Source organism: Lepidochelys kempii, chromosome 25, assembly GCF_965140265.1.
Source record: "Lepidochelys kempii isolate rLepKem1 chromosome 25, rLepKem1.hap2, whole genome shotgun sequence".
Lineage (NCBI taxonomy): Eukaryota > Metazoa > Chordata > Testudines > Cheloniidae > Lepidochelys > Lepidochelys kempii.
This window is the reverse complement of record NC_133280.1, coordinates 16,172,317-16,184,591: the sequence shown is the minus strand read 5'-3', so window position 1 is coordinate 16,184,591 and position 12,275 is coordinate 16,172,317. Positions and strand designations below refer to the sequence as shown.

At 61.6% G+C, this 12,275-nt stretch overlaps 1 protein-coding gene across 7 annotated transcripts in view; it reads right to left on the bottom strand.

Moving 5' to 3' along the window:
- Positions 1-12,275, bottom strand: part of PDE4C (phosphodiesterase 4C) — a 119,912-nt gene that overhangs the window by 23,438 nt on the left and 84,199 nt on the right. For all 7 annotated transcript variants that reach the window (XM_073323653.1, XM_073323652.1, XM_073323654.1 and 4 more), the window contains 5 exons: positions 10,973-11,164; positions 10,311-10,347; positions 9,424-9,497; positions 9,079-9,128; positions 5,746-5,858 (listed from right to left, as the gene is read on the bottom strand). In XM_073323653.1, the coding sequence (XP_073179754.1) occupies positions 5,746-5,858; positions 9,079-9,128; positions 9,424-9,497; positions 10,311-10,347; positions 10,973-11,164 (466 nt within the window). The remainder of the gene's footprint in view (positions 1-5,745; positions 5,859-9,078; positions 9,129-9,423; positions 9,498-10,310; positions 10,348-10,972; positions 11,165-12,275) is intronic.

Below are 12,275 nucleotides of genomic sequence, written 5' to 3'. Positions count from 1 at the left end.
CAGGCTCCATCTCAGGAGTTTGGCGTTGGCTCCTTTCATCTGGTGCAGCCAGGTCAGGGGAGAGTGGTCGGTGTAGACAGTGAAGTGTCGCCCGAAGAGATAGGGCTCTAGTTTCTTGAGGGCCCACACCATGGCCAGGCACTCCTTCTCGATGGCCGCGTAGTGTTGCTCCCGGGGTAGCAACTTCTTGCTCAGGTACACGATGGGGTGTCTCTCCCCCTTTTCATCCTCCTGCATTAACACCGCCCCCAGTCCCGTGTCTGAGGCGTCGGTGAACACCACAAAGGGCTTGTCAAAGTCTGGGTTTGCCAGAACTGGGCCACTGACCAGAGCCTCCTTCAGCGCCCGGAAAGCCTCCTGGCACTGCTCGGTCCAGACCACCTTGTCTGGCTTCCCCTTCTTGCATAGCTCCGTGATGGGGGTGGCGATGGCGCTAAAGTGGGGCACAAATCTTCGGTAGTATCCTGCCATCCCAATAAAGGCTTGGACCTGCTTTTTGGTGTGGGGAGCGGGCCAGTCTCTGATCACCTCCACCTTGGCTGGTTCCGGCTTTAGGCGGCCGCTCCCCACCCGATGGCCCAGGTAAGATACTTCCGCCATCCCCACCTTGCACTTCTCCGCTTTTACAGTCAGCCCAGCCCCCTGGAGTCGGTCCAGCACTTGTCTAACCTGGGACACGTGGTCCTCCCAGGTCTGGCTAAAGACACAGATGTCATCAATATACGCCACGGCAAAACTCTCCATCCCCCTCAGGAGCTGGTCCACTAGGCGCTGGAAGGTGGCCGGCGCTCCCTTGAGGCCGAAAGGCAGGGTCAGGAACTCATAGAGCCCCAGAGGGGTGATAAAGGCCGATTTCAGTCGGGCATCTGCATCCAGCGGCACTTGCCAGTAGCCCTTTGTAAGGTCCATGGTGGTGAGGTACCGAGCTCCTCCCAGCTTGTCTAGGAGCTCGTCCGGCCTGGGCATGGGGTAGGCATCAGATACAGTGATGGCATTGAGCTTCCGATAGTCCACACAGAACCGGACCGACCCGTCCTTTTTGGGGACCAGCACCACCGGCGAGGCCCAAGGGCTGGCAGATGGCTGGATCACCCCCAAAGCCAGCATGTCCCGGACCTCTCTTTCCAGGTCCTGAGCAGTTTTCCCTGTGACTCGGAAGGGGGAGCATCTTATCGGCGGGTGTGACCCTGTCTGCACCCGGTGGACAGTCAGATTAGTGCGTCCAGGCTGGTTGGAAAACAGCTGTCGGTACGGATGCAGCACCTCCCTGACCTCAGCTTGCTGGGCAGGGGTTAGCTGATCCGAGAGGGGAATTGTTTCCAGGGGGAAACCAGCTCTGGTCCCAGGGAATAGATCTACTAAAGGGTCATCTCCCTGCTCTTCCCACTGTCCACACACGGCCAACACCACATTCCCCCTGGCATAATATGGCTTCATCATATTCACATGGTACACCCGGCGGTGGTGCGCCCGGTTTGACAGCTCCACCACATAGTTTACCTCATTGAGCTGCTTGACGACCTTGAAAGGGCCCTCCCAGGCGGCCTGTAGTTTGTTCTTTCTCACTGGGATGAGAACCATCACCTGATCCCCGGTGGCGTAGGCACGGGCCCGTGCCGTGCGGTCATACCAGACCTTCTGCTTCCTCTGGGCTCTGGCCAGATTCTCCCTGGCCAGGCCCATGAGTTCAGCCAGTCTCTCTCGGAAGATCAGGACATACTCCACCACTGACTCTCCATCGGGAGTGGCCTTCCCCTCCCATTCGTCTCTCATCAGGTCCAGGGGGCCCCTCACCCTCCTGCCATATAACAGTTCGAAAGGCGAAAATCCGGTAGACTCCTGGGGCACCTCCCTGTACGCGAACAGCAGGTGAGGTAAGTACTTGTCCCAATCCTGCGGGTGCTGATTCATAAAGGTTCTCAGCATCATCTTTAGCGTCCCGTTAAACCTCTCCACCAGCCCATTGGACTGGGGGTGATACGCTGAGGCCCAGTCGTGCCGGACCCCACATTTCTCCCACAAGCACCGGAGCAGGGCCGACATGAAGTTGGAGCCTTGGTCTGTCAAGACTTCCTTGGGGAACCCCACTCGGCTGAAAATGGTCAGGAGCGCATCGGCCACGGTGTCTGCTTCAATGGAAGCTAAGGGCACTGCCTCGGGGTAGCGGGTGGCAAAATCTACCACCACCAGAATGTATTTCTTCCCCGACCGGGTCGTCTTGCTGAGAGGCCCCACGATGTCCATGGCCACCTTCTGGAAAGGCTCCTCTATGATGGGCAAAGGTCTCAAAGCCGCTTTCCCCTTGTCCCGGGCCTTCCCCACCCTCTGACAGGGGTCACAGGATCGGCAATACTGCCGGACCGTGGTAAAGACCCCGGGCCAGTAAAAGTTCTGTAGCAACCTCTGCCGGGTGCGCCGGATTCCCTGGTGCCCTGCGAGGGGGATGTCATGGGCCAGGTGCAGGAGCTTGCGGCGATACTTCTGGGGGACCACCAGCTGCCTCCTGATCCCACAGGACTCTACTTCCCTTGTGGGAGCCCATTCTCGGTACAGGAACCCCTTCTCCCACAGGAACCTCTCCTGGCAGCCTCTCCTCATGGTCCGTACCACCCTGAGGTCGGCCAGGTCCCTGAGCTTCCGCAAGGAGGGGTCTTTCCTCAACTCGGCCTGGAACTCAGCAGCTGGGGCAGGGACGGGGCCCGGTTCCCTCTCGCTGGCCAGGTCTGAGGCCTCCGCCTCTCTAAGCCGTGCCCCTCGGCCCTCCCTCCCCACCAGGGTAGGGTCCTGCGCCTCCGGTGTGATACCCTCCCCGAGGTCAGGGCGCAGTGCCCCTCGCCGGCTCTGGCTACGCGTCACAACCAGGGCGGCCTGGGGCTTGCTTGGCCAGTCCTCTAGGTCTCCCCCCATCAAAACTTCAGTGGGCAAATGGTGGTGTACCCCCACATCCTTGGGGCCCTCCTTGGCCCCCCATTTCAGGTGTACCCTTGCCACGGGCACCTTAAATGGGGTCCCGCCCACCCCTGTCAGGGTCAGATAGGTGTTGGGCACCACCCGATCTGGGGCCACCACCTCGGGCCGGGCCAGCGTCACCTCCGCGCCCGTATCCCAGTATCCATTGACCTTCCTCCCATCCACCTCCAGGGGAACAAGGCACTCTCTCCGGAGGGACAGCCCCGCGCCCACCCTGTAAACTGAGCACCCTGAGTCCAGAGCCTCCAGCCCTCTGGTGGAGCTGGCCTGGGGTACTCTTCCCTCCGGGGCAGGTGGTAAACTGGTAGGCCCCCTTTCCTGGGTCGTCTGCCCCTCGTCCAGCTGGGTCCCTACCCAGTTAACCCTGGGTAGGTTGGGTCTGCTCAGTCTGTCCCTGAGCCCGGGGCACTGGGACCGTACGTGGCCTCTCTGGCCACAGTGATAGCAGCTCAGGTCACGTTGGTCCCCTCGAGCAGGTCGGAGGGGCCCGACGCCAGGCGTTCCCCTTGGGAGGGGGTTCTCCCTATTTCCCCGCTGGGAGGCCCCCTGGTGACTCTCTCTCTGCATCGGGGGGGGCCTGTTCTTTTGGGGCTCCTCCCGGCTACCCCCTGACCGACTGTTCACAAACTCGTCGGCCAGCTGCCCTGCGTGCTGGGGGTTCTCGAGCTTTTTGTCCACCAACCACAGCCTCAGGTCGGAAGGGCACTGTTCATACAGCTGCTCCAGTACGATTAGGTCCAGCAGGTCCTCTTTAGCTCGGGCCCCAGCTGTCCACTTGCGGGCATACCCCTGCATCCGGTTGGCCAGTTGTAGGTAGGTGACCTCAGGCGTTTTACGCTGACTCCGGAACCTTCTCCGGTACATCTCGGGGGTCAGCCCAAACTCACGGAGCAGGGCCTGCTTGAACAGTTCATAGTCCCCTGCCTCCGGCCCTGTCATCCGGCTGTACACCTCCACGGCTTTGGGGTCCAGTAAGGGGGTGAGAAACTGGAGCCTGTCTGCAGGGTCAACCCTGTGCAGCTCACAGGCATTCTCAAAGGCCGTCAGGAAGCTATCCATGTCCTCCCCCTCCTTCCGCTGGGCCAGGAAGCACTTATCAAAGTTCCTTGCCGTCTTGGGTCCCCCCACACTCACCGCAGCCGCAGCCGGGGCCCCACTGCTCCTCAGCCTGGCCAGCTCCAGTTCATGCTGTCTTTGTTTCTCCTTCTCCTGACGCTCCCTCTCCTTCTCCTGACGCTCCCTCTCCTTCTCCTGACGCTCCCTCTCCTTCTCCTCCTGCTCATGTTGACGTTGTTTCTCCTTCTCCTGACGCTCATGTTGACGTTGTTTCTCCTTCTCCTCCTGCTCATGTTGACGTTGTTTTTCATGATCCTCCAGCTCCCTCATTTTCATCTCCCTCTCCCATTCCAGCCGCCTCCGCTCCAGGGATGGGGAGCTCCGCCGGGAGGATCCCCTGCTGGGTGCCGGGGTCAGGGTGCCCTCGGTATTCGCTGGGCTTCCCCCAACCCCTCCCCCGGACATAGGTAGGAAGGGTCTCGGGATGTCCTCGGCAGTAGTCTGACCCCTCCCAGCCCGGTCAGGCCCCAGGGCCCACGCTGCGTCCCCCGGGCAGCTTCCCTCAGGGACAGGGATCGGGTCATCCAAGCGATCCCTCTCCTCCAGCTGGGCAATCAGCTGTTCCTTGGTGGACCTCCCGATGCGCAGCCCCCTCTGCCTGCACAGCTCCACCAGGTCGCTCTTCAGGCGTTTAGCGTACATCTCCCTGCTGGCCACTCGCAGGCCGGGCAGCTTCCCACGGTTTCCAGGAAAAGCCCCTCGTGTGCCCGTCCTTCTTGAGGTCACCGACTCTTTGCCAGGGTCGAGCTGCAGACTCCTCCGCCCCTGGGACCGCTCGCTGCAATCCCCTGGGGGACCCTGTTACTGCAAAAGTCTTTCTCTCTGGTCACACATTCCCAGGGGTTAACCGCCCCCCGAAACCGTCTCTCTCTGAATCTTCAGCACGCCTGGTCCCCGTCAATTCCCCTTCGTTTTACTGCTCCCCAGTCACTTACTGCAGGAAGCGCCGTTCACGGGGTGCAGTACATCCCACCGCTGCCACCAGTTGTCACGGAGTGTGGGGGAGTCCAGGCCCTGCACCCCTCTTCCTGGGATCCACTGAGACTCTCAGCCAGCCAGTAAAACAGAAGGTTTATTGGACAACAGGAACAGTCCCAAACAGAGCTTGTGGGTACAACCAGGACCCCTCAGTCAAGTCCTTCTGGGGGAGCAGGGAGCTTAGACCCCAGCCCTGGGGTTCCCTGTGTTCCTCTCCCCAGCCCCCAAACTGAAACTAAACCCACCCAGCAGGTTCCCTGCTGCAGCCTCTGTTCACATTCCTGGGCGGAGGTGTCACCTCCCCCTCCCCCTCCTGGCTCAGGTGACAGGCTCTCAGGTCTCCCATCCCCAGGGCACATTCCCAGGTCAACACTCCCCCCTCCCTGCTGAGTCACATCGTCACAAGAGCGTTCTCCACTTCCTGTCCCGATCTGCTGCGTGCCATCGCTGTGTGTCAGACAGCTGCCGCACTCCAGCCCAGAGCAGGCTGCATTCCTGTGGGGAAGGGGGCAGGGGAGTGCGACCCCCTGCGTCCAGGCTCTGCAGGACGGGGCGTGGGGCTCGCCACCAGCTCTCTCTGCACAGCTGTGGCCCACAGGACGGCTGGGGTGGGGGGTTTTAGGCAGGAGCAGGGTCGGTCAGGGATCGTGGGCTCCCGCGAGGAGCTGCTGCGTCTCTCACCTTGTTGGAGGCCATCTCGCTGACAGAATGCCTGGTCTGCAGGGTCTCCAGCTGGTCCAAGCACCAGTCCAGCTCTCCCAGGGTCTCGATCGCCAGCTTCTGACAGGCATCCTCTGCGGACAGAGAAGCAGGTGGCATGGGGGAGGGTGCTCGCTGGCCAGCTGGCCGGAGGCCATGCCAGCATGCCCCAGGCTCTCAGCATCACGCCCGTGCCCCCTGGGCCATGCACAGCAGCCGCTCTGCTCCCAGCATTGAACGCCTGGGCCCAGACGTGCCCTTGCTTCACAGACCGGCGCCCGGGCAGCGTAGCAGCCTCTAGCCCTGAAGTTTTCTCTCCCGCTGCCTGGCCTGCTCTGCCCTCTCCCACCAGGGCTGTGCTGCGCTCGGCCTGCCTGCCGGCCGCGCGTGGTGCGGGGGGAGCCGAGCCAGGGGTGCTCGCGGGGCCGGCTCGTTACATAAAGCACAAATAGCAAATATCGGGTGGAAGTTGCAGCCATTGGTTGTGTTGCCATGGTGACAGCAGGGGGTTGGGCCTGCCGTGTTCGGTGCCAAGGGAAGGGGCAGGGCCGGGGCTTTGGGGGGATTTGGGGTCCAACAGGATAACGATCTCCGTCAGGAGCTCGAGAAGGGAGCTCTGCTCCCCCGGCTGCTGCAGGCACCAGCTACCAGGCGAGTCCTGCCCGGGGCCCAGGCAATCACACGGACTCCAGCACTGGAGCTTGTGAGCGGCATCATCCCTCAGAGCTGCCCTGGAGCTGGGCCTGCCCCCAGCGGTGCGGTGCCAGGCCCCGGACGTTGCCGGGAGCTTGTCCGAGACACTGACCGAGGCACAACCATGGCACAGAGCCAAGGGGGAGCCGAACCCCAGCCTGGCTGGGGGAATTGCTGCGTGACTTTCTGCCATGAAACAACAGGGATTTCTGGGCCCAAGCGGCTGCTTTCCCCAATAACAGGCCACACTGCACCCCCCAGAGTCGGGGCGATGGGAGCTGAGCCCAGTACACACAGTGGGGCTTGGCCAAGCTGCCGTTTCCTCTGGGCAGCAGCCCATGGGGTGAATGTCCCTAGCCCAAGGCCCTGCTGCCCGGCTAGCTAGATTCTGAGGGCAGAGGGGATGTGATTGTCGGACCTCCTGCCGGGCACAGCCAGTGACCTGCCCTGAATTAATGCCGGTTTGAGCCAGGGTATAGCTTTCAGGAAAACCATCCCTCGTGAGGGAGACCCCAGCACAGCCCATGGCTAATTCCACTCATTGCATCTTATTCCCAGTCTGAACTGGGCTAGCTTCAACTTCTGCCGTTGGATCTTGACAGACTTGTGTCATCATAGTCCCCAGGCCAGATCAGGTGCACAGCTGCCCTGGCATTGATGCCCAAGGTGCAGGGGGCGAGGCCCCAAGTCCACGCAGGACCCCTGCCAGGATTGGGCCCTACACTGGGCCTTATGACCCTGCCCCAGACAGAGATGTCCTGGGATACCCTGTATTATTGCAGAGATGTCCTGGGACACCCTCCCATCCAGCTACCCAGGGAGGGAGATGCCCACGCCCCCTGTCCTACCCAGTAAGGTCAGGCCAGCCTCGAGAAGTACTTGGCCCTTCAACGGGGCACAGACTTCTGCAGGGCTGCCAGGCGCTGCGATGATAGGGTTTATGCCCTGCTTCCACCCAAAGGTGCCCAGGTTCCCCACTGGCTGGCTGAGGGGTGCCCCTCTGGCCCCCACATGGCATCAGCAGCCCCCACGCTCACGCCCCAGGCTGAAGCCAGCTGCACTCAGGTTTGTGTGTGTGCTGCAGGTTGGCCGGGGTCAGAGGAAGCCGGGACAGGGCCCACCCAGCAGCCCAGCTGCAGGCAGCAGGCCTCCCACCGGGGCTGGAACTCAGGCCTGGAGACAGGAGCAGAGAGTTTTATTAATGGAACGTCTGACGTCAATAGGAGACTTTTCCATCCTTGCTGCGGCATGAAGAGGAGCGAGCCAGGAGGGAGCAGGCGAAAACCCGACATGGATCAGGAGGGGCCGTGCCAGAGCCACGGCACACTCACCCCTTGGGGGACTAGGCTGGGGAGTGTGAGGGGAGCTTCATTCCCACAGGCCTGGCCACAGGAGGCCCCATCTCCTGGAAGCTGCCATTGCAGCACCTCATGGGACATGGCTCCCGGGGCTCATGATGGGGACGGTGCCAGTGACACCATAAGAGGGGCCAGGCATGACGGTGCCCATGGCAAAGGGTGGTGCCTGTGACGAAGTGGGACTGTTTTTAATGTTTCCTATGAATACTGTAGGGGTGCCTCAGTTTCCCCTATGCATTTCTTAAGTCTCTAGGTGGTGGGATAAGGGGGTGTAATTGTTGCAGAGCAAAGGGCCAGGGTACATAAATGGCCGACACTCTGTCTCCTGGCACCTGATGCCCTGGGCCCTTCCCCACTGCAAGGTGAGAGCTAAAGGGTTGGAGAACAAAGGAATCCGGTGCCCTCCTGGCCTGGAAAGGGACAAAGCCCAGAGGAGGAGGGGCTGGAGGGAGTTTCAGTTTTGGGCTGGCCAGGGACAAGGAGCGAAGTGCAGACGGGGTTGTCTGGCTCACTGCCCCCCAAAATGGACCCGGCTGAGGGGTCCTGTTCTCTGCACATACAAGCTCTGGTTTAGACCATGTCCCTGTCGTCTAATAAACCTTCTGTTTTACTGGCTGGCTGAGAGTCCCGTCTGACTGTGGAGTTGGGGGGCAGGACCCTCTAGCTTCCCCAGGACCCGGCCTGGGCCGACTGGTTGTGGGAAGCGCATGGAGGGGCAGAGGATGCTGAATGCTCCGAGCTCAGACCCAGGAAGGTGGAAGCCGTGTGAGCTTCTTGCCCTGCATACAGGCTGCTCCCAGAGAGGAGACTTCCCCAGAGTCCTGCCTGGCTTCGTAGAGAGCAGTTCCAGAGCATCACCCAGGGATGCCGGGACAGGCGCCTGAGCAGATGACGTGCCCACGTCCACCGTTCTCACCAGACTGACGTCCCAGCACCAAGGCGAGCTGCAGCCCTGGCACTGGACAGCAGGCAGCTGCTCTGACTTCCCGGCCCTGGGCTCTGCAGGGCAGGTGGGTGATGGCTGAGGCCGGAGATTCACGTCCTTCTTGCTGGGGAACCCTGAGCCTTGGCTCTGATGGGGCTGGGAGAGAGGGATCCTGGGGGGAGGCCAGTCGGGAGAGAGAATCCTAGGGAGAGTCTCACCCTCCCCTGTCAGCTCTAACCAGCTGCTGCCGGCTGCCTCCATGCGAGCCGCCTGCGCCCCGGGACAGCCCTGCGGTTGGTTCTGTTGCTGCAGCGAGCCTGGCGCCTGCAGGGAACTTACCCGACAGGCTGGCCTTGCACACAGATGGTGGGTTGCTGCTAGAAGTTCTCCTGCAAGACACGTGGGACAGGCAGCAGCTGAGCGTGGCATTGCAGGGGTGCACCTGAGTAAAACAGTCCCCTCCCCAGGGCCACCTCCCGTACACCGGGAAGCAGCTTCTACTGTGTACATGGGAATCAGATTCTCCCCCATCTCCCCTTCCCAGCCCATTGTCCCCAGGATCATTTGCTCTGTGCTCTTGGATCTGGGGGATGCTCCCCACTTGCCCTTGGGACCTTGCCCCCTGGGATGGGCCCCCCAGTATGAATGTTCAAACCCCTCTGCTGCTGGCTGCTCCCCACTCACTTGATAGCCACGCGGTCCTGCAGATGTGTCAGCATGGCAAAGTTGCTCCTGACAGTGCGCAGGCTGGCCAGGACCTGTGGGAGAGGAAGGCAGCTGCTGAGGGCAAGCAGTGAAGAAAGACGCTGGGCAAGGGCCTGGAGCCGGACAGCTCAGCAGGCTCCCGGGGAACTACGCCTGAGAGCCCCGTGGCTGGGAGCCTGGAACGTCAGAGCTCAGACTGGAATTCACGCCACAATCCGCCCCACAAAGATGGCAGGAGCAGCAGCCCCATACGGGGAGAGTGTGGGGTTCATGGCCAGAGCTCACAGGCAGGATCTGCCCCAGGCCTGGGAGGTGGGTGGAGGTGGAGAGGAGAGGGGATGTCCCAAAGGCCTTTCTGAGCTCTGGAAGCATGTGCCAGGATGGTGCCTAAGTATTTGGGGTGTGGGGGAGAAGCTGGTGTTTGGATGGGGCAGGTGAAGTCCAGGGCTCTGTGCTAGGCCTGTCATTCTGTCCTGTCTGTCTGGACACTCCCTTCCCAGACTGCCTGACTCAGCGGCTGGGACCTATTATGCAAGAGGCAGAGTTTTCCCTCTCGGTAGAAAAGCCAAGGAGACATTCAATACCCTGGGCTCAGGGTTCTTGGGAGCAGTTTGGGGCAGGGACGGCCGTTTGCTGCGTGTTTGTGCAGTGCCTGGCACAATGGTGCCCCAAGCTGCTGGGCCTCCAGGCACACGTCTATGGGAGCGTAGGGGGCCAGTGCAGTGGTGGTAAGACGTGGTGGGTGCTGGATGGAGATGTGCTTGTCTGTGGGGAGCATGGCTTAGATCCAACTCCAGAGCAATTCCCAACTGTCCCAGCTTTGGGCCGGGACGGGACGGGCGAGCCAGGGAGGAAGAGACTCTTACCTGCGCGAAGGGCGTGACAATCATGTCTTCTCCATGCCTGTATGGGAAAAACGGCATATGAGGCCCCGAGTGAGCAGCGAGGGAGGGGCTGGGGGGCGAACCCCATGCACAGGGCTGCCCCAGAGTCTGGGCACTGCAAATTAGGGGGTGAGTGATGTGCTGGCATGGAACCACCCTCTGCCCAGGACGGGTTCCAGCCTAATCAAGGAAGGCCAAGACATGCAAGCCGTGAGTCTGGGGAGCCCAGCTGGGGCTGGCCTGGCTGCTGAGCGGGCCCAAGCTGTGGTGTCTGGCCCCTGCGTTACACTAGCTGCCCCTTGGCACGATGCCCCCAAGCAATGCAATTCCAGCCCCAGCAGCTTGGCACCAGGCTCCCGCTGTTCCCTAACCCTGTTCCACAGCTATAGCCCGGTGCCCTGTGCCTCTTCTCCCTTCAGCACCAGGCCCACACTGACTTCAGCTTTGTCTGGCTGGACTAAAGACAGACAGACTGACTCCCTGTGGGAAAGGGCCCACACAAGGGCTAGGCCCACCTCTAGTCCCACTTTGGCCCTAGGCTGGGTGTCTTGGCCTATGATGGCCTGCCAGCCCAGGGCGCATTCCCCCCGGGGAGGGGGCGTCCCAGAGGGGCTGCACGGGGACGAGGCAGGGCTGGTGCTTACAGGTCGCTGGCGATGGAGGAGTTCCGGGACATGGCTTTGGGAGACAGGTCATAGTCGCTGTCGGAGCGGTAGAGGAAGGACTCCCGCCGCTGGCTGTGAGGGACGTTCCCATGCAGGACCAGCCCGGAGCCGGGGCTGGCTTGGGGGTCCAGCGGGCTCCTCCCCGACGAAAGGCCATTTTCAATGTCAAAGCTGCAGAGAGAGGGAAGGAGGAAAGACTCAGAAGACGGAAGGCAGCGAGCCAAGACCTGCCATGGGCCCACACCGCCTTGCCCAGCACGGGCTGCTCTGGGATGCTCCTGGCTAATTTCTCACAGCTCTGAACCCCACTCAATGCACACGGGGCCAGGCCAGGAGCCCAGGGAGCCTGAGGAAGGGGAGGGAACACAGGCACAGACCGATGAAAGGCCCAATAAGGGGCAGGGAAAGGGGTTTCTGAACAGCTACAGCCCAGACTCCTCCATCAAACTGCAATTAGGGGACAGGGCTGTGGGGCAGACCCAGCCTTGCCCCACAGGCAGCCAGGCACACTGGGGTGACTGTCACAACCCCCACTTGCTGCTGGCTCTGTGGGTGAGACCCCCATGGTGGGCGACCCCCATGGCAATGAGGTGCTGTGGGCAGTCCTAGCTCTCGAGTGTAACCCTACAATTACAAACCGGGGTGCTCTGCAGCACCCCTACTCCACCCCAGCATGCCCAGCCCCATGCCAGTCCCCCAGCACCCCGAGCACCCCCAAGGCCCGGGCATGTGGGGCTAAAAGCTAAAAGCCCCCTGCAGTGCCCCATTTACCCCCACACCCCCATAGTGCTGCAACCCCCCAGCCCTACTGCCACTGGCCCATCTCCTGCCCCCCTGGGGCAGGGCAGGCATCCTGCCCATCTCACACTGTGGTCTCCCCTCTGGCAGATTGTTTTAATCCGAGGGGAGCGGGGTCCTGGCTCTGGGAGCAGCAGTGGGTGGGTGCAGATCTGGACCATGAAGTGACGCTGGGGGACAGTGCCCAGCCCTGTGCCTTGCTGAATGGGCAGGTTCTTATCAAGCTACAAATGGGGACCAGGCCTGGCCCCTGGGCATACTAAGTGCTGCTCCCCCAGCCTGAGCCTCATCTACCTGGATTCCTGCACTCAGCCAGCTGCCACCCCCTAGTGCAGGGCTATGAGCCATGCCAGGGCAGCTCAGGCTGGTGGGGAGGCCAGGGCAGGCTCTGGGCAGCCAGAGACTTCTGCCAAATACTATTTGTCTCGTGCCTGAGTCCTATTGTGGGCTTTACCACTGACTCACTAGGCAGCCTTCTGCCTCA